The sequence below is a fragment of the Pithys albifrons genome, chromosome 6, assembly GCF_047495875.1.
Source record: "Pithys albifrons albifrons isolate INPA30051 chromosome 6, PitAlb_v1, whole genome shotgun sequence".
Lineage (NCBI taxonomy): Eukaryota > Metazoa > Chordata > Aves > Passeriformes > Thamnophilidae > Pithys > Pithys albifrons.
The window spans coordinates 51,308,465-51,332,115 of NC_092463.1; the positions used below are offsets into that span (position 1 = coordinate 51,308,465).

Below are 23,651 nucleotides of genomic sequence, written 5' to 3' on the forward strand. Positions count from 1 at the left end.
GAGAGCTCACTTGACCAGGTCGTGTTGAGCTTCTCATCCACCAGCTCGTCTGAGTCCTTCTCCTCAGGGCTGGCCTCAATCCATTCTCCTCCCAGGCTGTGTTTGTGCTTGGATTGCCCCAATCCACATGCAGAACCTTGCACTTGGCCTTGTTGAACTTCATGAGGTTCACATGGGCCCACTTCTCAAGCCTGTCAAGGCCCCTCTGGATGGCATTCCTTCCCTCCAGGGTGAGGACCTGAAAATCCATTTGATACCACTGGACACTCTTCTTCAGAATTATTTGAGAGACTGAGGAGGTCCTGTTTGTACACTGCAGATTTCCACAAAAAATTACCCTCAAGTGTAAGTCGGACTTAGTTGTCTGAAGGGATTGAAGAGAGTTGGAGCTCAGCTGGCAGTTAAGAAGCTACATGGTAGACCGCAAATAGCATGTGAAGATTGTACTAAAATCATATTGTACAAAAAATAGAAAGTGGAAGGTGCTTGTTGCATAGGAGGCCTGGGCCTATTCCTAACCTGATTATGTTATATTGTGTGTGACCCCAGGGAAGTCACTTTTCTTGGGTGAGAAACTGAGAAAGGAAATTGTTTCTTCTGCAACCATCTCATACCCGTTTAGTTTTCTGACTCTTCAGTATTTTCGCTGTGTAGCATTTGCCCCAGTGACAGTGCAGTAGAAGGCTGATACTTCTTTTTGAAGCCACATATCCTAGAACTGCTGATGGTTCAGTTATAGGAAAAGCCATCTACCTCTGCACCCACCTTCATCACAAAGCAGGCAAATAGTCCATATGCAGATTCTAACTGCTCTTCAGGATTGGAGGAGGTTGGAAATTGCTTTACTTCAAGCAGGACTTTTTTTCCTCAGTTATGTATAAAAATATCCCATTGCCAGCTGCCTTTTTTATTTTTTTTAATTTCATGGAAACATCTAGTCACACATTGCTATTTCTTTTTAATTTCATGGGAACCTCCAGTTAGACTGTCACTTCTGTCTCCTCACTCCTTTCCTCCTTTGTTTCTCTAGTAGATTTAAAGGGAGTTGCACATGACCAACTTGAAACAGATGACATGGATGAAGTGATCATGAAGCAGGACAAACAGGTTTGCCACTCATCCTTAACTTCCCATCCTGATTCAGATTCTTCCTGTGCCTCACCTCCTCCTGACAGTCAGTCTTGACACTGAAGTGACCATGTGGTTTTCATAGGATAAAATTGCTTTGGTAAAAGATGAAAGTTTTTGACACTGCTGCTGTCATTGCTCTCTAAAGACACTTTGGTAGGACATCCAACAATCATACAAGAATGTACATTATATTGTGAACTCTGTGTGTTATTAGTGTTTCTTATATACAATTATGGTACTAGATAATTATGTATATTTTTAATTAGCAGTATGTTTTTTATTCTTTATGCACTTGGCTTGAAATATTTTGTCCTAGGAAAGGAAGCTTGTCTCCTCAAATGCCGGTGTTCTGCCGCAAACTTTAAGGAGTTTAAATACCTGGGCTTGTTAAAACTGCTGCAAAGTAGAATGGTGACTATAGAAATCTTAGCAATGCACATGCTTTTATGGTTCTGTATGAAGATTACTTGTGGCATTTGCTCTGTTTAACATAAAATATGTATCGTTAAAATAAGGGTAACTTACGACTAAATGTACTAGCAGTCACAAGAAGTTTACTGAGAACTTGTCATGTAATAGAAATCCTTTGGTATTGTACCTTCAAATAAATGTTAATGTTACATGGATTGATCAGAATATGATCTTCTCCTTGGCTTTTCTTCAAAACACAACCTTTCCTTTACCTTTTGTAGCTTTTGGATGGTTTTATCGGTATGAAGGAAAATTTCCCACAATCCGTAAGGTACAAAGTTTGATATGTAAATTTGTTTGCTGTGTGTTTGAACGTGAATTCCTCATTTTTCTTCTTCTCTCTTATTACTAGGAATTATGTATAGTCAAATGCTTCTTCTTTTAACATTTTCACAAATTAAGATGTGTTGGGGATCCATGTGTCTAGGAGTTTGTCCTGTTGAGTACTTTGGACTTTTGAGTTCTGCCAGCTGCAGGGGAAATTCTATGTCAATACTTCATAGAAGGTGTTCATTACAGGTGGGCAGTGCATCTCTTCATGTTCTCCAGAAGTCCTCAGAATCATGTCTATAAAAACCACCAGAAAGTGCAGGAAAAAAAAATCAGTTGGAACCAAATAATCAGTTCCCAGTTATACCATTGCAAATTTCCCAGTAGAAGTGCTGAAGGCGAAAGGCTCTTAGGTATGCACATCACACAGAGTGAGCAAAAAAAATGTAGCAATCTTTAAGGTGATAGAATACTTTTCTGTCTGTAGAGGTGCTGCTGAAGTATTGCAATTTCAATTTATCAGAGTTTCAAATATTATCCTGTTGCTTTATTCTCTTATTTCTTTGTGGATTAGCCATATTATAGGGGGTTTGCTATTGGGTTGTGTGCTTTGGTGGTGTGTTGTTTTTTTTTTTGGTAATTAACTTTGGTAGAAGTGAGATGAAGATTTCGTGTACTTATCATCTGAGAACTCAAGGTTTCTGAGGAGGTCAGGATTGTTTCTGGCAGATGAAGTATTTGTGTCACCATTTAGGCCTAGGACTTGAACCTTCTGTGTGCTGAGGATATGACTGGTGTCCTTAAAGGCTCAGAAAAGATGGTATACTCCAATACCATTTTGTATTGCTAGTACTGTAAATTACCATGGATTTATAGCCTGTGTGAAAGCCAGTGCAGTCAGGATTTCTATCTGAAAATTCTAAACTCATGTTATGAAAACTCAGTCTCGTCACACAAATAGGTGGTCTTTTGTATTGTTGCTGACAAATACAGTTTACAGGATGTCCAAGTTCCTTTCCATAAAGTAATGAAGATCTTACACAATTACTGTTGAACTCTGACATACAGTGTGGATGAGAAGCTTGAAAAGATATATTTTTAATCTTTTGCTTTTAGAAATATTTTTAAACCTGACAGTGATGAATTTTCATCCTACTCCAAATTGTTAATGATTTTTTTTGTTTTGTTTTAAAACCAAAATTTCACTCTGTACTAAAAATGTCTATAATAGGAAGTAAAATGAAACCATGGGGAAAACTGGTGGAACAGATGAATCATCCTGTTGTATCTGAATGCAGTGAATGCAGCTAAGATGGTCTGATACATGTCCATCTTCTGGAAGGCTTTGGCATGTGTAGTGTTTAGTGTGCCTTTGAATTCAGTAAATTTTCAAACATTGATACCCAGCAGGTTGACTTGCCTGATGTTACATTTAGTAGACAGTGCTAAATGTATTTTCTAATGTGTTAGTAAATAATATCAACAGGAACAGAGGCTTCAAAAACACTATGCAGCTTTTCCCTTTGGTTGCATTCTATATCTAAAATTTTAAAGTTGCTTTGTGCTATATTAGTTAACTCATCTGAGTAGATTTTATCCAGTGCTTTTAGGAGCTACATGGTCTTTGTGACGCAGTGTTCTTTCTTGGAAGCAGTTCAGTTTCTGCACTGATCTAAGCCTTTCTTCTTTAATTCCTTGTTTCAGTTTTATTAAGGAATGCAATGCTGGTGTTAGGACATATGCATGAAGCTGTTTTATGCATAGACCATCTACCTATACATGAGCATCTGTCACCTAAAAGCAATCAGTCATATATATATATATATATATATATATCTCAAGACCCAACCAAAACTGTTTGATTTATTCAAAGTTTTGTACTGGGCCTGTGTGCCCTAAAGTTGTAACTTGCAGAGAAGAAAAAAAGTTGAATTGTCTCTGATCCCATCCAACTTATAATTGCCCAGATCCTTCAAAAAGTTGTGAATTTCGTGCAAGTTGCTGAGTAAATGGACTGTAGATTTTCTTTTAAAATATCATCCCCATACTTGGATAGACTGTAACTGAATTTTCAAGGCAGGCACTCATGTACCAAGCTAGAAGTTTGTGGTGTTTTTAGCTGATGTAACAATTTTTGTAAAAAAACTTCCCAGAAAGGGAAAGAACGAAAGAAGTCAAAAAGTGATAGTTTTTGTGAACAGAAGAAGAATAAAAAGGAAATGGAGTTTGAGCAAAAACTTGCCAAAGAGAAAGAAGGAATGTTGGAGAAAGAAAAACAACTGAAAATAAATCGTCTTGTGCAAGAGGTATGTTGTGATCTATCAAACACAAAACTATATTGAAAGAAAGTGATCTGGATCTTAAGTGGAATTTTCTTAGCAGGAAACTTGTTTAAGTATGTCAAACATAATGAAGTTTAAAAGCTGTTTCACTGCAAAACTCTGTTCCCACATTTGCTTGTTTAGAGCTCAGCAGTTAATGAGTGTCCATGTGTAGTGATGAATTTAATGAAAGACAGGAACATAAGAAATCATCCTCAAAAGCATTATAATTTAAAAAACTATTTTAAATGGTGTTTCCTTTCCTACTTTTGAAACATATTTTTACTGTGACCATACATACAACCTTTCTCATGCATCACTGTTATGGTTAAGGTATCTGAGACAGAGCGAGAGGACCTGGAAGAATCAGAAAAGGTGCAGCACTGGGTGGAAAGACTTTGTCAAACACGGTTAGAACAGATTTCCTCTGTGGAGAATGAGTCTCCTGAGGTAAAATTCTGGTTTTTCCCTATATTCCATGATCGCTAAATAACTCGCTGCTTGTGTCCTAAAAACAATAGGTTTTTACCAGAGGAAAATCTGCCCTTATCTTTCCCCTTAAGCCTTCGTTCTGAGGGGGGAAAAAGTCAGTAATTGATGAATTACCATCTCTAGCACTTTCTGTTTCTATATTTTATGAAGATTTAAACATTTTTTAATGAACTGGTTTTATTTTGTCTTTAAGTAAATATCACCACAAAATTAACAATTTTATTGACTCGTGAACTGTTTGGGCAGGGTTGGGACATGCTGCCAGTAACAGAACTGAGATGAGAATACCCAGCTGTATTTGTATCCTATGAAAATAAGAACATCATTGATGATGAGCTCTTGAGTGCCTCCTTGTAGTACATAACATAAAGGTACAGGTTAAGAAAATTACAAAACTATGAGAAACTCCCAAAGACTGGGGTTTGGGTTTGTGCTTTAAATAGCCCCCTTAAATTAAGGGAGTTGCAGATAGTGATTGTTCCTTAGAGCCTAATGGTTCTAGATGTGGAGTGAGGCTTTCCCACCATCCTGCAGCTCTGGCTCTTTTCCAAGTACAGCTGCTTTCAAGAGGAACACTGCAATCTGCTGAACTCCTGTGGGATCCCCAAGAAATCACAACCACAAAAGGGACCCTTGGGGAACACTCTCACATGAATTGCCTTTAGGTCAATGTGGAGCAGCTCTGAAAAAAGCAGCTGGTTTTCTGTTCTTCATGGCCCTAGGCTCAGATCCATTTGGCTTTTCAGTGCAGGTTTTTAGGACACTGGAATGATTATGCTGTTTTCTCTCCATACCTAAACTTGGCGGCTTGTGTTTGGCTAGAACTTTGTCCCCCTTACTTTGTGTATCGTAAGAAGGAACATAATGGATTACAAACACTTTTGTTTTTTCAGATCTCTGGCCAGATTTAGAACTAGGATTCTGTTTTGTATTTGCTCCATCAATCCTTCTATTGCATTATATATAAATGCTATATTACAATTTTCCTACAAAACCACTCAAGCAGTTAAACTCATGTAAAATACAAAACCTGAGTGCTTTTGATGGGTAAATTCATCTGAAAAATATTCAGGTACTACTGGCATGAACTGCTGCTTCGATGCAAGAGCAATCAAGATCTCCTGACCTCTGCCAAAGAAATAGCTGTTTTTCAGTATCAGACAGTGTGTTAAATAAGGAGATCCAAAAGAATGTCAACAGCATTACCCACTTGAGAGAACCATGGTCATATTAGACTAAGATGAATATGTCTGTCAGTTCATCTATGTAATCTTTCCTCAGCTAAGTTTACCAAACAGCAAAATGAAAGAGTATTTATTGAATTTTCTTAAATACTCAAGCTTGATCACTGATAAAAAAAATGTTATTAACTCTAACAGCATACATAGAATCCTCCTTCATATACACAACCTCATTTTTGGGGGGTGAGCTGCTCATTATGTTCAAACTCTGGCATTTGTTAGCCCCACAATAGATCTGGCATGGATTTACAGAAGTTATAAGATCTCAACACCCTTGAGGGTCTGAATTTCATACCTCACTGAACTTTTTGTTTTAGAGCTGCTTAAGTGTAGTTTCCTTTCTTGTATTAGCATGTGGTTATGTTTTCACTACTTTAATGCCTTTTCACTTTTTTAGTGACCTAGAATTTCAGGGCCTGTCATTGATTACTTTCCTTTCAGATAATAACCATTGCAAGGAGTAATTCTTGTTTTCTCTTCATAAGAGCTAGTTGGGTTATCTGTGATTTGTCCTGTGATTTTACCTTCTGAAGACTTCATGCTATTGGGGTTTTGTAGGGGTTCTTTTCTTGTCTCTCCTACCCCAGCAGCTGAGGCTACTGTCACAGCACTCCCATCCTTTTTAAACTAGAATCCCCAGGAGTGCTTTTAAAAAGCCTTCAGAGAAAACATTTGTGTATATTCTGTGTGTGGGAAACTCCCTGTGCAGGAGCAGATAGACTGGGTGGTGTTCTAGGATTGGTCATTAATTTTGTCAGAACTGTTGGAGGCAGAACTGTTAAGGCAGATTTCTGTTCTGTTCCACATAGTTGGCAAGTGGACGTCCTTCTGCTTCTCCTTCTGCCACATCAATGCGGCGTTTTGCCGGTGGCCTGCAGCTTCACACCACAGATCTTGATGATATAAACTTAGATGAAGTTGACAAGCCTAAACAGCGTGCGCCACCACCTCCACCACCACCACCCACTGTTACTCCAGCATCACCACCTCATCCACTTCCCCCCTCAAACGTTCCACTTTCAAGAGGTCCAGCCCTGTCGGTAACACCAGCTTCCCAGGTGACCTCATGATCTGTTTGGATGCATTCACCTTTACCATTCCCCTGCGTGCCTCCCTCCTCTCATCCATGACGCAGTTTGTCCACTAGATCTGCCCATCTGCCATATGCAAGGTTGCAAGAGAAAATGAAATGGTTTCATAGTTTGTTAGTAGTGAATACAGTCCAGAGGTAGCTTTATTTTAACATTTTTGAAATTCAAGTCAAGAGGATTTTTCTCTCCTGCCTACATACATTGTAACCCTATCTCATGCAGATGAAAAAATGTGAAAAAAAAGACCATTTGGCCTTGAATGTTTAAAGATTTTTTAAAAAGCAGTGATAGGTAGTGGATTTAATTCATAGCTAAATTTGAGAAATATCTGTGTGTATGTAAATTACTTGTGAAAGTGTTTAAACTATCTCGTCAAATCACTGTATTGGGTAAGAAGATTGGACAGAGGAAATTGGCTTAAAATCAGAAACTCAAACTTCTGAAAGGTCAAAACTGTATAATTTGCCAGTAAAATAAAGAAGCACATGTTGACTTGTTGCACACACGGGAGTTAGGAACTCTGAGAAATCCCTTTGACTTTATTACAATCTGAGTCCAAAAGAGGATCAAATATAGGAAATAGTGTGCCAGATCTCAGTTTGATAAGAAATGGGAGCCATTTCATCATAACTCCCTTTGCTAAGCACTGTAGTGTTACATGTTAATGTTACATGTACATGTACTTGGTTTTGTGGCAAAAGATTCTTACTTACTTCAAACAGCAGAAGAGGATCCCATATGGTCACTTCTTTACTACACAGTTTTTGCATGGATTGTCTGACTGCATTGTTGTTTTTCAGGGGTTTTGCATGTTTACTAAATAATATTTGCATGTTTCTGGTTGGGGTGGGGAAGGATTTGAAAATTAATCCCTGTTCAGAGAAAACTGATCAGTTATTTCTATGTATTTGCCCTTAGGTGAACTATGAATCTCTTCTAAGCTAAAGTGGACCTCTTACAATCAGCCAGTGTGGTTTATATATTTGAAGTGCTAAGATGCTATATCCATTGAAATAGAAATATCAAATGTTCTTATGGATAACAGATTTCCCAAGTTATTTGCAAAATAAAAATCATATGAAACAAACCAAGTGTATAAAATACACTGACAGGAGAAATACACTCTTCTAAAGCTTATAGAAAATACTCAGATAGAAGTAGTAATATAAAAAACTGCCATACTGGATCTGACCCAAACCAATAAATTCTACTGTGTGTTTCTGGCAGTTTTTCACTGCAACATATGTTAGAGAAAAGAAATTAATAATTAAGAAAAATAGGTTAGGTAAAAATAAATAACTTTCCTTTAAAATTAATGTCAGTTTTCCCTGAATTTAATTAGTGTATATGAGGAAATGTCTAGACTCTTAGTAAAATATTAATACTGAGCCAAAGCTGCCTTGTTTATAAGTAGGTAACTCAGTATTCCTGACGTGGTTTCAGAAATGGAAGAAAAATTCAAAGGTTGACAATTTATCCTTGCTACTTTTTGCAGAGTTGGTTTTAAACACCACAGATAAGCAGAAGCAGTGCTATGTGACTTCATGGATTAAAGATCTTGTGTTTGTGCCTTTTAAAGCCAAACAATAAGACAGCTATAGTTGTCCCATAAGTTAACTTTTCTAATATTACTCAAACTGATAAATCTCTGTTGCTACATTTTTGGTTTTTCATTATTTAATTTTGAATTCAGCTCAAACAAATACCTTACAAAAGGATTAAAATCCTGTCAAGTACCTTCTTGACAGCTAACTATTAAAATATCTGATATAAATGGTCTGTTTCTCAAAATCATTATTAGCTTTATGCTTCATATGAACCCAGAACTAAGTCTGTTACTGTTTAGATTGTAAGAAACACCTCCCACGTCGGCAAAGTATCTTCTGTGACAAGCAATCCACTGGTATGTCCCGCTCTGTTAATAACAACTGTAGTTTTATGAACTTCCCATGTAATGCTAATGTCAAGGAGGTGTCGGGGGTTTTCTCTGCATGGCTACTTTGTTTAAAATTGAGCACATGGATTTATGTGTGTGGATTCATTGCTGTATTGAAAGCTAGCTAATACCAGGTAGGGGAAGTGACTCCTAATGGTCCATGGATTTCGTATTTCAATAGTTTAGCGACATACAGTCCATGTTTCCATCTTCTGAATGTCTGTATGTCACAGACATACAGAGCATGTACTTTGTTCTTCTGCCAAGGCAAAAGAATCTAGGACCAATCTATATTTTAAATATAATGTGTGCTAAGATGCAAGTTTCAGCTCCAAAGGAGCAACATCAGGGTGGCCAGATGACAGGTTTCCCCATTCTACACTCTAGAAAAATCTGTTGCTAAATTATGTGACTCCAGAAGAAGTCATCCAGTTCCACTGCAGCTTTAGCAAGTTGGTATCTGTGACTCTGTTGATTTTGATTCTTCTAAGATCCGAAAGTTAATGACACAAAAATATATTTTGCAGTGTGTAACAACATTAGTTGAGAGATATCCACAGGGACTTTCAAATATCTGGTTCCACACTTTTTTAATTATTTAAAAAGGACAAGGGAAAAAAGTAAAGCCACAAAAAAAATCCTCTATTTAAAAAAAAAAAGGCTACTTGGAAGCAAGTAGATAATTTCAGAGGATACAACTTGTCCTATATGAATGATATCTGAAATACATCACATATCCTATGAGAAACACTGAGAAAAGTGTATGAAAAGTTGCTGGGGTTAAGTCAGAAACTGAACCCATGGGGCTCAGTTTTGAACTCTTGCTTGACGTCAGTGGGAGTTCTGGCTGAATGAGAAGTGTAGGATTGGGTTAGTACGTGCTGAATGGTTAGGTCTCAGATGCCTCTGGTATCTGTACTTTCTGGAGTCAAGGGTAGGTAATTAGTGTAACTAACCCTGCCCTTTAAATCAAGATAAGTTAACTTAAAATTCTTTAGGAAAGCTGTTTGCTGCAGCCCTGGAGAATTTCTTAAAAGATCTATTTAAGCCATGGATTAGTTAAAATCTTATTTTGGGTTCACTGTGTTCTTGCATTCAACTTTGGCAGGTTTGGGGTTTTTTCCTGTAGCTTCTCATTCAGTTTGTTGCCTTTATGGGAAAAATACCAAAAGCAGGCCTGAGATTTTTGCATCATCTTGCTGGTGAAGCCAGAGTTTAGGGAAAAACTACTATTTGTATGAAAGAGCAATTGCATTTCGGTTTGTTGACTTTATAAGCCTTAGTTAAAATAATTCTGTTATCTTTTTCTTCTATTAGTGTTGCTAAATTCATTATGATAAACTGAATTGAGGCATTTTGATGAAATGATGGATTTGCACAAATGATGTTTTGAATTGTAATTTTCTTAAATTAACTCCATAGCAACTTGCTCCAAGCCCACCTACCCAACGTCATCCAGGGGTGCCCATAGTCTCTAAACCAGTTATGCTGCATCCTGACTCTATGGTCAGGCCAACAATCAAATCAGAGGCCCTGGTAAGCCCTTTAATATACTTTTACTGAGCGTTCCAGTGCTTTTGGGGGTTTCTTTCTGACATGTCTTCAAAGAATCAATGCTTGTCTCATTTCCTGCTAATCAAAATTTATGTATATTTTCAAGTGATCAGTAATGGTAAGTACAAAAGAGTGTTTTTCCATTTTTTTCCATAATCTAAAAGCCCCTTTTAGTGATAATTTTTGTACAGGGATGCATAATTCCAGAGCAGTCTATTAGAATTTGTACATCTTATTTTTCATTTAGTCACATGCTTGTTTTTATTTTTATAAATTCTGAATTAATTTGTCAGAAATTAAGTAATAAAAGTTAAACTATATTCTTCCTTTGTAAGTTGTCATGAACACACTTGAAATGTAGGTATATGTACCTCATTATATCATGTATCATCATATAGATATATTTACATATAGAATTTATATATATCTTCTCATTTTCAGAGAAAAAGTGTGCTGTTACATCAGACTCAGATATACCGGTCGTGCAGGGTTACTGCAAAGTTGACTCATAATCAACTTCTTTTTCTTATTTCATTTCCTTTCCTGTTTCAAATGTAAGTGAAGAAAAAAGTCAGAAGCTAAACATTTTAGGACCAACCATGTGGCATCTTTGGGAATTGTAGCATATGAGGGAAGGTGAGCCAAGGCTTACCGAATAAAAAAAAGAGAAATATTGCTGTGATAGGTGATAACAGCCCTTTAAATTCACCTAAAATACCTGGTGGACCAATTAGTAGTATTTATTCTTGGTATTCATCATGACTTTTACTGTTTGTATTGGAGTTGTGTGTTTGTTACATGTATGTGTGTGAACATGCATACATATATATATATATATATACACATATTTATATAAGCAAGACTAAGTGATGGAAAAAAATCACATTTGCATTTCATTTATTTAATTAGACTCTTCTGCTGTTTCTGACAATGTGATGTGCACAATATTCCTACAGGTGTTTCATTGAAGCACAATGGATTTTTTGTCATTTTTTGCTTTTATAATTTAGATACTCTTGTTCTTTTCCTTTCCCTGTTACACTTTGAACAAACTTAAGTGATATTTAATAACCAGTTTTCCCACAAGCATAGTCATCATGAAACTTCTATACTATAAATGGATTGAATGATAAATGGAAGTAGTTTTTATAAGTTGCTCAAGAGAAGGCAGATACATGAGCTAAAAATAAATTCAGACCCCTCCAGTATAGAGGTTCCCTTCAGTTGGAGCTCTCATTTTATTTGTGTGTAGTAATTCAGCATCTCTACGCAATATGAAATTCCTTAGGGAAAGAATGAACAAAGTGAAGTCAGAATCTGCAGTTAATATAATCTAGCTCTTGAAAAAGTGTGCTTATGTGAACTAGTTTGCAGAACTGATAATACCATTACGTGTGATCAGTCATAGTAGAAATTTTAAAAGGTGCTTTTTATTATTTTGTTGCTGGCTTCTTACAATTAGTTTAAGAAACTGGCAATAAGATCCACTTCTACAGGGAAATGTCATGATTTGTTATGCATGTGTGCACATTTTCCAAATCACAAGTCGCTGAAATCTTTCAGATGTCAATCATCTTCTTTCCCAAACTGCCTTATATCATTTGAAACTGATATATAATGATTTTTCTAAAAGTAGAAGTGTAAATGACACAGTTTAGTCTGTAGAAAGTTCTTGTTTCAGAACACTCAGATACGTTACCTAATTTGCTGCAAGATTTTGAATGGATGCTGGAGAGGTGTGAGGAGTGTTTTGTACAATTATTTGGGGGTTTAGCCCATTTCCTTTTTGAAAATATTTAGAACCTAGTAAGGGATTATGTATTTTAAGTGCTTGCAAACTTCAGTGTATCATTTTTTTAGAGTAGTGGAAGTGAAAGAAAAACAGAGTAAATCTGGGATTCAAATCCTTGAAGCCAAACGCAATAAAATAAAATCCATCAGTTATTAATTGATACAGTGAAACTACTTGTAGATATCCTGGTTGAAGCAGGAGCACTCAGAAATAAGTCCATTAAATTCTGGAGGGATTTTTCTTTAAGTAGTATAAACCTATTCTAGTGATTGGCATTTAGGTAATTATTTCTTTCAGGATGAGCTGAAATACACATCTCTCTTCTTTCAGCTTATCCACTTGATAAGGAATTTAATAATGAAATTCACTTTTTTAGTATAGGAAATCCCTGGTAGCAGAGTAAATCTTAAATGTATAAACATATATTTATCATGGCTTTTGAATATTTTAGACATTCCTTGTCTAGCATTTTGTCCATATTTTTGGTTGGGGTTTTTTCAGTTATTTTTTTCACAAATCATGGATAAGGAACCTAAGCACTGCTTTGTAGAAATGAGGTGTAAACAGAAGCATGGAAAATATTTGTTAGAAATCTTGTGGTATGGAAATGTGCATTATTTATCTTGCTTCTCTAGAACTCTTTTCACTTTGTGTTCAGTACTATTTCACTCTGTGTGTGCTCTCCTTTTGAAATGATACAGGGAACAAGCACTAGCAAGTGCAAGTGTGATTCAGTCCTTAGAAGAGCAAAATAAGCACTGAGATAATTTATGAGTAGGTGATACTCATTTACAGCAAAAAGTTAATACCTGGTTTGGCAATTTTCTTTCTTTTGCAGCCACAAGAGATGCTTAAAAGGATGGTGGTTTACAATTCGTCATTTAGATCAAACAAAAAACAAGTAAAATAACATTTTACATGTTTTGTGTGGCACTTCTTGTTTTGACTGATCGTAGATTTAAAACTTTCCTTTCTAATCCCGTTTGCTTAGTTTCTAAAACAGAGGATGCAAGACAGGCCTAGTGCATGAGAACTGCTAGTCTTTGTAAACTTGAAGTGTGTGCCTTGGCTGCTTCTATTCTAGACAGATGAAGAATGAGAGGATAGTAAATCCTTTCGGTTGAACCATCTCTGTTTGTATGGTTGAATGCAACCTGTAAGATAGTTGAACACTCACACCTGATATTATAATGGCAATATTTTTTTTAATATTCCAAAACTTTCCTTGTTTCTCTTAATGTCCAGTTGCAATGCTTTCAGTAATAAAGTATTTTATTAATTTAACAAATAGAGCTAGTATCATAACATAGTTATTGGTAGGAAATCAGAGGAGGTGGTGCTGGAAAGTACTTATTCATTCAGCCTTCCTGTATTTTCCCACTGTATTATTACTTTCATTACTTTCCTCTGTCACAGTGATGGAGTTTTCATCTCTTTCTCTTTGGTTGACTGGTGGTTCAGTAGATGATTCCTTGAAGAAGTGAACTTCATACTTAACTCTGATGCTGTAAGTGTGCCAGTTTCTGTACAAAACACTTTTGTTAGTACAAGATAAATTAGGTGCATTGCCATGTTATCTGAAAAAATTAGTACACAGAAGCAAGCTCACTGTACGAGCTTTTGGGTGGTAAACAGTTGAGATTAATACTGACTTTTTCTTCTTTTGATCAGTTTCAATCTAGATTTAGAAGGGAAAACTGGATTTAACTGAGAAAAATCCAACTTTGAGGTTATTCAGTTGCCATTGAATGTCAGTATGTCCTGAATATATAATAGTTGTATTCTCAAAATGTGTTTTTTGTAAAGATTTCTTCTATCTGTTCATGAGTTTCAATTCTTTTCTTGATTTCAGTTAGGTCTCAATTGCTCTTGACTATTGATGCTAGAAACCAGTGAGCAGTACCATTGCTTTGGGCCCTTGTGTTTTGGGGGTTTGGGGTTGATTGTTTCTTCAGGTAATGACTCTACCTTTCATCTACAAGTCCAGACAGAGAGTTGTTTCAGTGCAATGAAACACTTCAGTGTTCTGGATCCAACTTATGTTCTGTCCTGTGAATGTCATTGTAAGTCAAGAAATAACTGGAATGGTCTTAACTCTTTCACCTGAAATGTCCTGTAGTGGGGGAGTAGGCTTAGGACTGCAGCTTCCACCCAGTGTCCTTTGGTTCATTAGTCCTTGCTTGGATATTGAGTCCACTCTGAATTTGTGATGCCCATTTCAGGGAAGATTTGTTACAATTCAGTGGATGTCTTCATTCTGTCTTACCTATATTTGTACATCATTGGATCCAGACCACGTCTCTGATACACAGTGATACAAAGCTGTGTCAGGGTGGTTTAGATTGAATGTTAGGAAAAAGTCCTTCCCCCAGAAGGTGGTTGGGCACTGGAACAGGCTCCTCAGGGAGGTGGTCACAGCACCAGGACTGAGTTCAAGAAATGTTTGGATGCTCTCAGGCACATGATGCGACTTTTGGGATTGTCCTGTGCTAGGCCAGGAGTTGGAGTTGGCCCCTTTCAACTCAGAATATTCTATGTCTTTGTGACTTTGCTTGCACGTTTTCTTTTTGTTGTTGTGGGGGTTTGTGTGTTTGGCTGGTTTGTTGGTTTTGGTTTTTTTCTCTCCTGTTCAAAATTGTTTTCCCAGGAAAACTTTCTTCAAGGGCAACATCTGTTTTTCATGAGACCGACCTGGGACAAAGAGTTCACTGACTTCCTTTAGATTACATAATGACTTAATGACTTGGCTGAGATTGGTGTTCTTTTCTCTACTTTGCTTGCTCCAGGACCATAGCTGTCTCCTTCACTCTTTATTCCAAAGGGCAATACAAATTTAGTTAGTCAGAGTATTGATTGTTTAGGTAGGTATTGTCATAAAGTGTTTCTCTTCCACTTTTAGTTTAACTGTTAATATTGTTAATACACTTTGTAAATTAATGAATGATTGTGGGTTTTCCCCCAAGATGAAATTCTACCCTTGCTGATGTCCATGATGAAATTCCTGTGCATATTTTCTTCCTCAAAGTTAGCAGTTAACAAATGTAATGCGATCCATAACTTAAATGCTAAATAATGTCTTTCATGTTCCTATTCCCAAAAGATGCTTTTAAGACATATTTCCCTATGGAAAAAAAAATACTTGTGGCAGGAAGCAAAAATTCTGCAGTTGTGCCCCACAAACGGAGCTCTCCAGAGCCTGGGGAGATAAAGCCATGCTTCAGTCCTTGCAAATATTTCTTCTGTCTCAGAAGGAACACAGAACAAGGACATGATTTGTTCAAGTTGGTCTCCTGATCTCAGGGAAAAGTTAAAGAGCGAGGCAGCCTGAGGAAAGCCAGGGGCCATGCTGTACAATTCAGTGTGCCTGTGTGTAATGACTGCCAGGCCATGCAACAGTCATCACCATCAATGTTGTGTCATCTCTTTAAGTGTGGTGAGACAAAGAGACAGCACTTTTGTGCATTTTAGGGTCTGTTAACGCAGAACTGTGTAGTAACGCGCCCTGACTTTGTGAGAGGCAGTGCTGATAAGGATGAGATCAGACCCCAGAGGATCATTGGTAGTCATATCAAAATTAGGCAACTGAGAGACATGATAAAGGGTGTAGCAGATGAGGCCATTTAACAGCCAGCCCTTAAAGGTACCAGAGGAACCTTAAGTTTGTATTTGGTTTACAAGTGGAAAAAGGCTTAGCTGAGTCTGGAAGTGGAATAGACTTTGTTGTCAAATGGATCCAGTAGAAAAGAGGACAATAATGAAAATATCAAGCCTGATCATACATTGAAGCACTGGTCTGTGTCAGATATTGGCTTGCCTGCTGTGTGAACAAGGGGTTGTGGATTTCTGTGTTGTTGCCCTATGCCCAGTTACTGCAGGTTGAGGCCACAGAAGTGATACAGTGCCTTAGTGATTGGTGCTGCAGTAAAGATTTCTGTCAAGTCCTGAAGTGCTTACTTCAACATGCAGGATAGGTGCAGAGCTTTTATAAATCTCCAACATCAGCCATGCAACCTCACTCAGTAGCTACTAGTCCTCCACAAAAAACCTACCACTCAAATACCATTGATTCCTGATTGTTGATGCAGAACTCCCATCCTTCCAGAAAAGATAACCCCTGCTTTTCCCTACAGTCTTGGTATGATGAGGGTTAAACACTAGGTTTTGTGGATCGTCTCAGAGCTTAAATCTTTCTCTGCCTAACTGCATCATTAACTTCTCCATTTCAGACACTCCCTGACAAATCTTTTAAATCCTCCACAGAACTGTATGAAAACCAAAACTGGTTGTTACCCTGCATTTGCTTGTGGTATGGAGCCAACTCCCTGAAACTCCATGGCAAGGAGAAGAGGAGGCTGAAAGAGTCCTAGAACCCAAACAGTGTGGAGTAGTGTTGCTAACAGCAGAATTGGAGCCTGTTATTCCTACTTTTTAGCATCCAACATGGTGATAATTCCAAGAAATGTTGCTCAGAAGAGTGTGACAGAACATACCTGCCCATGATGCTTTCAAGATTTGTTTCTGTTTTGTCAGTTGTAAAGAGAAACTGTGGAGCTGACAGAGTGGTAAACCCTTCCTCAGAACTGCTCCATAGTATCACCAGCTCAAACTGTTGGTCTGACATAAGGTTTAGAAATGTCTTCTGACTGTCAGGATGGACTCTTTGCTGTCTTTCTGTGCTTTTCTCCATTTACTGTCTTGTTTCATGTCTTACAGAATTATATGTCCTCTCACTAATAAATAAAATGGAGTTTTTGTGTTAAGTGTGTGCATGAGTCTAATGTTTTTTACAATTAAATGTTGTTTTATTCTCAGGGCTTCCAGAAATATGTGGAAGATTTTGATCCATATTCAATGGTAAGGGGAGAATTTAAATATGCTTCACTGTTCAATATGAAATACACTGAAAAAAATCCTTTTTTTTTTTTTTGAGGGCTTGGAGGAGATAAGATTCTTGCTTGTTGGTTTGCTGGGCCTTGTGTATTTGTCTTTTCTAGTCATGTTGAAAAGGAGTGTTCTTGCAGGAAAAGACTGTCTAGTATTCCGAACTTCCTCTAACACTGATTTAGAGGAGGAAAAGGTCACTTTTCTCCCAGAAACTACACCGATCCGTGTACTTGTTTTGTGTTTCCAAAGTGGAAATGACTCATCATTATCTCTTTTCATAGTTTACTCCAGAGCAGATTATGGGAAAAGATGTACGGCTATTACAAATTAAAAAGGTAAATACTGTATTGTTTGATTGGTATTTAAAGGATTCATATAAGCATTTGATGTACAGTATCATTTCATGGGACAAAGGAAAGATTAAGCTGCTGTTATTGGCAAAAATTAACAGACTTTTCTGAACTAAAACTGTTTTTTCATAGGAAGGATCATTGGATCTTGCAGTCGAGGGAGGAATTGATTCTCCAATTGGAAAGATAGTTGTGTCTGCCATCTATGAAGATGGTGCTGCAGACAAACATGGTGAGCAGCAAGGGGGAATTCAAATGCTGCTTCAAAGAGGCTCCTTAAACAGGCCAAGAGTTGTGAGTCATTGGCTGCCTTCATAGTTATGCCTAGCATTGAAAGGCACACTGAGGTTGTCCAAGGAGACAATTTCAAAGGGTACCCCAGAGAGAGGTTCATGGTTTCCAGAGTGCTACTTAAATTAATAATTATGTAAAATCTGTAAAAACAACACCTGATTCTCTGGTGGTCTCTGATGGTCTCCATTATTTCAGTTTCCAAGCAATGACATATGCAGTACTTCCATGTGCACACCAACATATCTAGGCTTTACTCCTGGTAGGAAGTATCTCTCATCCTTTTCTTGAGAACTCTTATGGTCATCAGATAGACAGGACAACCTCCCCTTTCACTGGTGACCTTGTCCCAGCCTGCACCGACGTTCAAGTCACTCTTGCATGTGAAAACATCTCAGCCACTATGAATACTCTGTTCAGCTTTGACTCTTCACTGTTTCTAGGATCTCTCGTAACTGAGGCTGTCCCCTTACCATCTGTGTTTTTATCTCTTCAAATCCAGTCCCAGTTAGCTGATTGTGCTTGGTTCCAGATTGGCAAGTCAAAACCAGTTTTAAGGACTAAATCCTGCACATCCACTTGGAAAAAATGACAGTCCTGCAAACCCTTGACGAATGCCACTTCATTATTTCAGTAATTCAATCATTTGAGCTATTTTTATGGAATCATAGAATGGCCTGGGCTGAAAGGATCTTAAAGATCATCTAGTTCCAAACCCCCTGTCAGGGACAGGGACACCTTTCACTACATCAGGTTGCTCAAAACCCCCATCCAACCTGGCATTTAACACTTTCAGGGATGGGGCATAGTAGTAACAGCCTACAGTCTGTTGCAGTTTGTAAGTTGTATAGTTGGATTACCCAAACAGGTAAACTGCTACTGTGGAAAATCTAATTAAACTAGTTTCTTACTGGTCATGATCAATAAGAGATTAGTTTGGGTTTGCCATGCCTAAAAATTCCTTTTGCTTTTGCCTGTAGCAACCTTTCTTCAGTTTTCAGTTTAAACCTTCACATCTAGTGAAAGCACTTTTCTTTATAATCAGTATTGCACAAATACAGCGTAGAAAAGACACAATTTTTTTGCTTATGTGTATTTCATGTTGATCTTTTCACCAGGAGGCATAGTGAAAGGGGATGAAATACTGGCTGTAAACGGCAAAATATTAATTGACAGCAAGCTGGCAGAAGCACAGGCAACTCTATCAAAAGCTTGGAATATGGGTGGGGTAAGTAAACTGGAATACTACTTCATTCTACTTCTAATGCTTGTGAGACACACTTTTTATCATGACATTTTCACATTAACACAAATAAGGTTGCAAACATGAGAAAGTAGCAAGTGTGTCATGTACTACCAAACTGAGCTGAAATCCCCAGAAGATGCTCTCTTATGTAGCATCTCTGAAAACCAGGCCTGTAGTTTACTGTGAAATTCCATAGCATTTAGTTATGTGTCAGGATTGGTATTTAAATACATTATATTGGTGGTTATAGTACATTTATCTGTAGAATCATTCTGATACTTAAAATTACTTGCAACCTGATTGGAGATTTTTGTTAATAGCTTATCTTTGATTTCTCCATGTACTAGTAACACTGTGCTTCAGCTATAGTGAATGTTTTCTCAGCAAGAACTGTATTAATTGCTCCAATGGTCTTCCTTTTCTGCTCCTCCCTGTGGTTTTCCAGGTATAGATTACCCTGCTGATTCTCTATCTGATACTCCATGGTGGTCCATTAGCCACTTCTAGAAGCAGTATTTAGCAGCACGTGTTTCCCTGTGCATTTCTTTTTCAGGATTGGATTGACTTAGTCATTGCAGCATCACCTCCGAAGGAATATGATGATGAAATGTAAGCGCATAAGCTTTGTTTCCCTGGGCATTAGAAACCTAGTAACAATAGCTTATACAGTTTGCTGTTTCTATCAGATATTTTTCAAGTATTTACTTCTTGTGTACTACATAAACTACATAACCTGTTGCTTTACATGGTTGGTAATTTGATAGTTAAAAGCAGCTCTTGTGCATTACAGCAGTGGTTCCCAGACTTTGCAAAATGGTGGTTCTCAGAATCAGTTGTACGTGTCTACACACGCCTAGTTTCAGTTTGAAATTTGTAGATTTGGGGGTTGTGCTTTTTTGTTTTGTTTTTGTTTGTTTGTTTGTTTTGTTTGTTGTTTCTTTTTAATTATGCTTCAGTCAGAATCATTCACTGTGTTCCCACTGATCGTAATATAGGGAAACAAATGCCCATAAGGATTCTTCTGAAAAACCAGACATTTATTCTGTTGTTTGGGTTTCGGGGTTTTTTACTAGATTAAATTTACTGTCCTTGTCTAAGCAAAGTGATGTGTAAAACTTTCAAAAGAGCTAAGTGATTTGGGTGTCTTGTGACGGTCACAGAATGATCATCATAGGTGTGAAACAGAAGAATCCATAGCTTCCAGTGTGATAGATGTATCAAGTCGATACAACTTGCTTTACTTTGGACAAACAGTTTCAAAGCACGTCCCATGTTTTCTTGCTTGACTGAAGGAAAAGATTTGAAGATATCCTGACTAGCAAGTAAAATGGCAGAATAAAGATTCCTAGGCATTGCTAACCTGGACTGTTGTTCTATGTACAATACTGGAGTATCAGTTGCTGTAAATCAGTGTAGTTTTACTGACAAACACCAACTGTAGATTGATGTAAGATTGTGTTTAATACCTGCACTTAAACTAACAAGCAAGGAAATAACTGTCACTGTTATTTTTGTTTTCATATCCTGTATATTTAGCCCTACTATTCCCTCATCAACAGTCAGTCCCACCACACACAGAAAGGTTTTTGAAGGCAGTGCAGCTGTGTACAGACAAGGGTATCTCTTGCAGCTGTAGCCACTGCAGTGTCCCTCATGGTGAATAGCCACACTTGGGTTAACATGACTGACCATTGTGAGGCTGTGGGGTTTTTTTCAGCATGTCCCTGCCTGTGCATTGCTTACCATGCTTGCTTTTGTTCCTGGCATGCTGGAGTGTTCTTTGGGCTTTTGCCATGTCTGTGCTATTAAAATATTAGTTTCTACTACCTAAAGTCCCTTAGAGATCCTCTGCAGAATTGGTTTATCATCTGTCAGACTATTAAATAAATAGGCCTTGCCTAAACTAGTAGGATTAACCTATTTTTTTTTCCTTATCTGTGGACCACTGCTGTGGCTTTGTGAGTTCATAAGCATATAAGCAACTACAAATTACTTCCGTGTGAAGGCTTGTCCAAAGAACAATTTTCCACTTGTATTATACAGCAGTGTGCCTGTAAACAAGTATTCATGAATGTTTGGTTTTCACTGAAATTTGCATCTGCTAATTTGTCTCTATACGATGGGTTTGTTCTGAAACTTTCCTTGTGTCAGAAACTCGGTTTACTGTGTATGGTTCTCTGTGGTGTAATCACTGTAAGTACAGTCATAGATCTCTAGAATCACCAAGCTAAGAGTTCTTGTTGCATGTGGGTCTTCTCAATTATTACTTATAATACAAATCAAAATTACTTAATTGAGATGGAGTTATGAAACTGTCCTTACCAGAAAGACTGAAAGTTGCATGACAGCTAACAGCATGTTTCTTTTTTATTGCAGAACGTTTTTTTAAAGAAGACTACAACTGGAGAAATGGAGCCTTTCCTCTGCAGAAACCTGCTGCTCTGTAAATTAATAGGAAATCAGAAGCCACATGAAATGCGACTTTATTGATTGGCATGTGAGCAATCAGACCTGTAAATTGAACTACAGACTTCAGATTATTTGAGTAATTTAAAATCATTCTATAGACATACAGCAAATTTTTTTTTTTTTTGCAAGATGGTTGAGAAGAACTGCTGGTGAGCATAGTTCAGTCTGCGAGCACTCAATCTATTTTTTCTATTTTGGGGGGCCAGATTTCGAAAATTATCTTTCAGTTTTCCTGGAAATAGACACCAAAATGACAAATTCAGATAGAACACAGATGTCTGTTCCCACATGCAACACTTGTGAATACACCTTCACAGGCCAGTCTGGGTGTGAAAAGGATTATATTTTTACTCCCTACATAGTGATTTTCCCTGTGAAAGTGGGAATGTATATAGTTAACTTATATTCTTACTCATATTCTCTCTTAATGTCCATTTCTGTTTCTCACTTGTGAGGTTTTTTTCAATATAAAAACCCTGCTGGTGGGAAAGCTAGGAATACTAGGAGTGCTAGCATGACAAGGAGTAATTTTGGTGATACTTAGCCAGTATAAAGAATCTTCTGTACCAACAAATTTGATAGCTAGCAAGTAGTCCAGATTAAATAATTATGTGTAGTCACATTTATACTACTGAGTATTTGTATTGGTGTCAAAAATTCCTTTCTCATATAGTCATGGGTGGAAAATTGGGTGTGATTCACAGTCTGCAGTTGTGTACTTTGTTCTCAGTGAGGCTATATATGTGACTAAACTATGCAGGAAGTCACCAAGTGTAACATTCTGCTCTTGGTGCTTTTATGTCTTAGATTTGAGTAAATTTCTCAAGACTGTAAAATCAATACTAATTTGGCTTTAAATAAGTATGATTACAATGGTATACTTAGTAATTTATTTACATTATTGAGATTTCTCCTTAGAAATGTCATTGTCTTCTTCCTTCCTTCCTTGTATCTGCCAGTTTGTATTCTTTTTGTATTGTGTTTAGATTTTTCTTACCTGTACTAAAGAGAGACAGTTTATAGTTCTTTAGGCATATCAAATTCCTGATCAAGTCCTGCCTCTTCAAGGTTTGCAAACCCTCCTTTCTGTAACACAGAAAAATAACAATTGTGTTCCTGAGAACTGTGTACACGTATGCAGATGATTACTTACATTGACTTTCTTTATTTGCAGTATGGTTCCAATATGCCAATTAATGTGTGTGGCAGAGTACATTTGTTCCAGTGTTTAAGATTTTAACTCTTTCCAGAAATCCAGAAATAAAATTGCATTTGCCAAATGGAAGAAGTCTAGTTTCCTCTTTGTCTCTGGGTTTGTACATCACAGTAATAGTTAACTTGCTAAAGTACACAGATTTCTGAGTTTTTATTTTGTAACAGATCCCTTTGCAACAGAATGCCACCCTTGTGGAACTAAAAATTCACTCTGCACAGTAGGGAATTTTCACATGGCTGAGCTGCAGTAATCTTTTATAGAATTTTTAGGGGTAAATCTGGTCATTTGATAGTTGGCAAGCTACTGAATGCAGTTGCTACGGTATATTTTGTTTGCTATGTCTTTGGGTATATCTACCCAGAGCTGTAGAATTCCTAACCAACAAACTAATCTAAATGTTAAATGCATCAAGATTACCACCAGAAGGAAGTTGCAGCAGGATGTACTTCTCCTGCTGCTTTGGTTCCCAGTTGCCTACATACTGCAACCATCTGGACTGTATGACAATACAGATAGATGAGTGATGCTATCAAATGTGCTCTTGAGGGCTTCTCTGATGTTAAAGAACTTCAGCCTGCAACCAGTGCTTGATTATACTTATCACTGTCTCAGCACACTAATAAGAAACGTAACACAGAAAACCTACAGTTTAAATATTGAGAATAATTTCTACTGGTGTTATTTTTTCGGAGACAAAAGAAGCACAGAAGACTGAGCTGGGAGATATGTGGGAGTACCAGCAGTTGAGTTCCAGCCTTGATTCTTAGTCACGGAACTATCTTTCTTCTCCCCATCTACCCTGTTAACTTGATTTCCTTGGATACAGCTTAAAATTCATGAGAGACAGTTGAGGAAATAGTTACTGCTCATTACTTCAGGTATATTAAGCAAGTGTT

General features: G+C 37.3%; 1 protein-coding gene across 3 annotated transcripts in view; it reads left to right on the top strand.

The window, feature by feature from the left end:
- The window catches only part of USH1C (USH1 protein network component harmonin), a 47,205-nt gene extending 24,387 nt beyond the window's left edge, over positions 1-22,818 (top strand). The window contains exons 15-21 of one of the 3 annotated variants that reach the window (XM_071558878.1): positions 1,031-1,107; positions 17,112-17,153; positions 17,465-17,518; positions 17,666-17,765; positions 18,943-19,052; positions 19,624-19,679; positions 21,447-22,818. In XM_071558878.1, coding sequence (XP_071414979.1) covers positions 1,031-1,107; positions 17,112-17,153; positions 17,465-17,518; positions 17,666-17,765; positions 18,943-19,052; positions 19,624-19,679; positions 21,447-21,459 — 452 coding nt within the window. In that variant the 3' untranslated portion in view covers positions 21,460-22,818. Of the gene's footprint in view, positions 1-1,030; positions 1,108-16,559; positions 17,042-17,111; positions 17,154-17,464; positions 17,519-17,665; positions 17,766-18,942; positions 19,053-19,623; positions 19,680-21,446 lie in introns of those variants that run through there. The other 2 variants (XM_071558879.1, XM_071558880.1) reach the window with 2 other exon arrangements.
- The last annotated feature ends 833 nt before the right edge of the window (positions 22,819-23,651 follow it).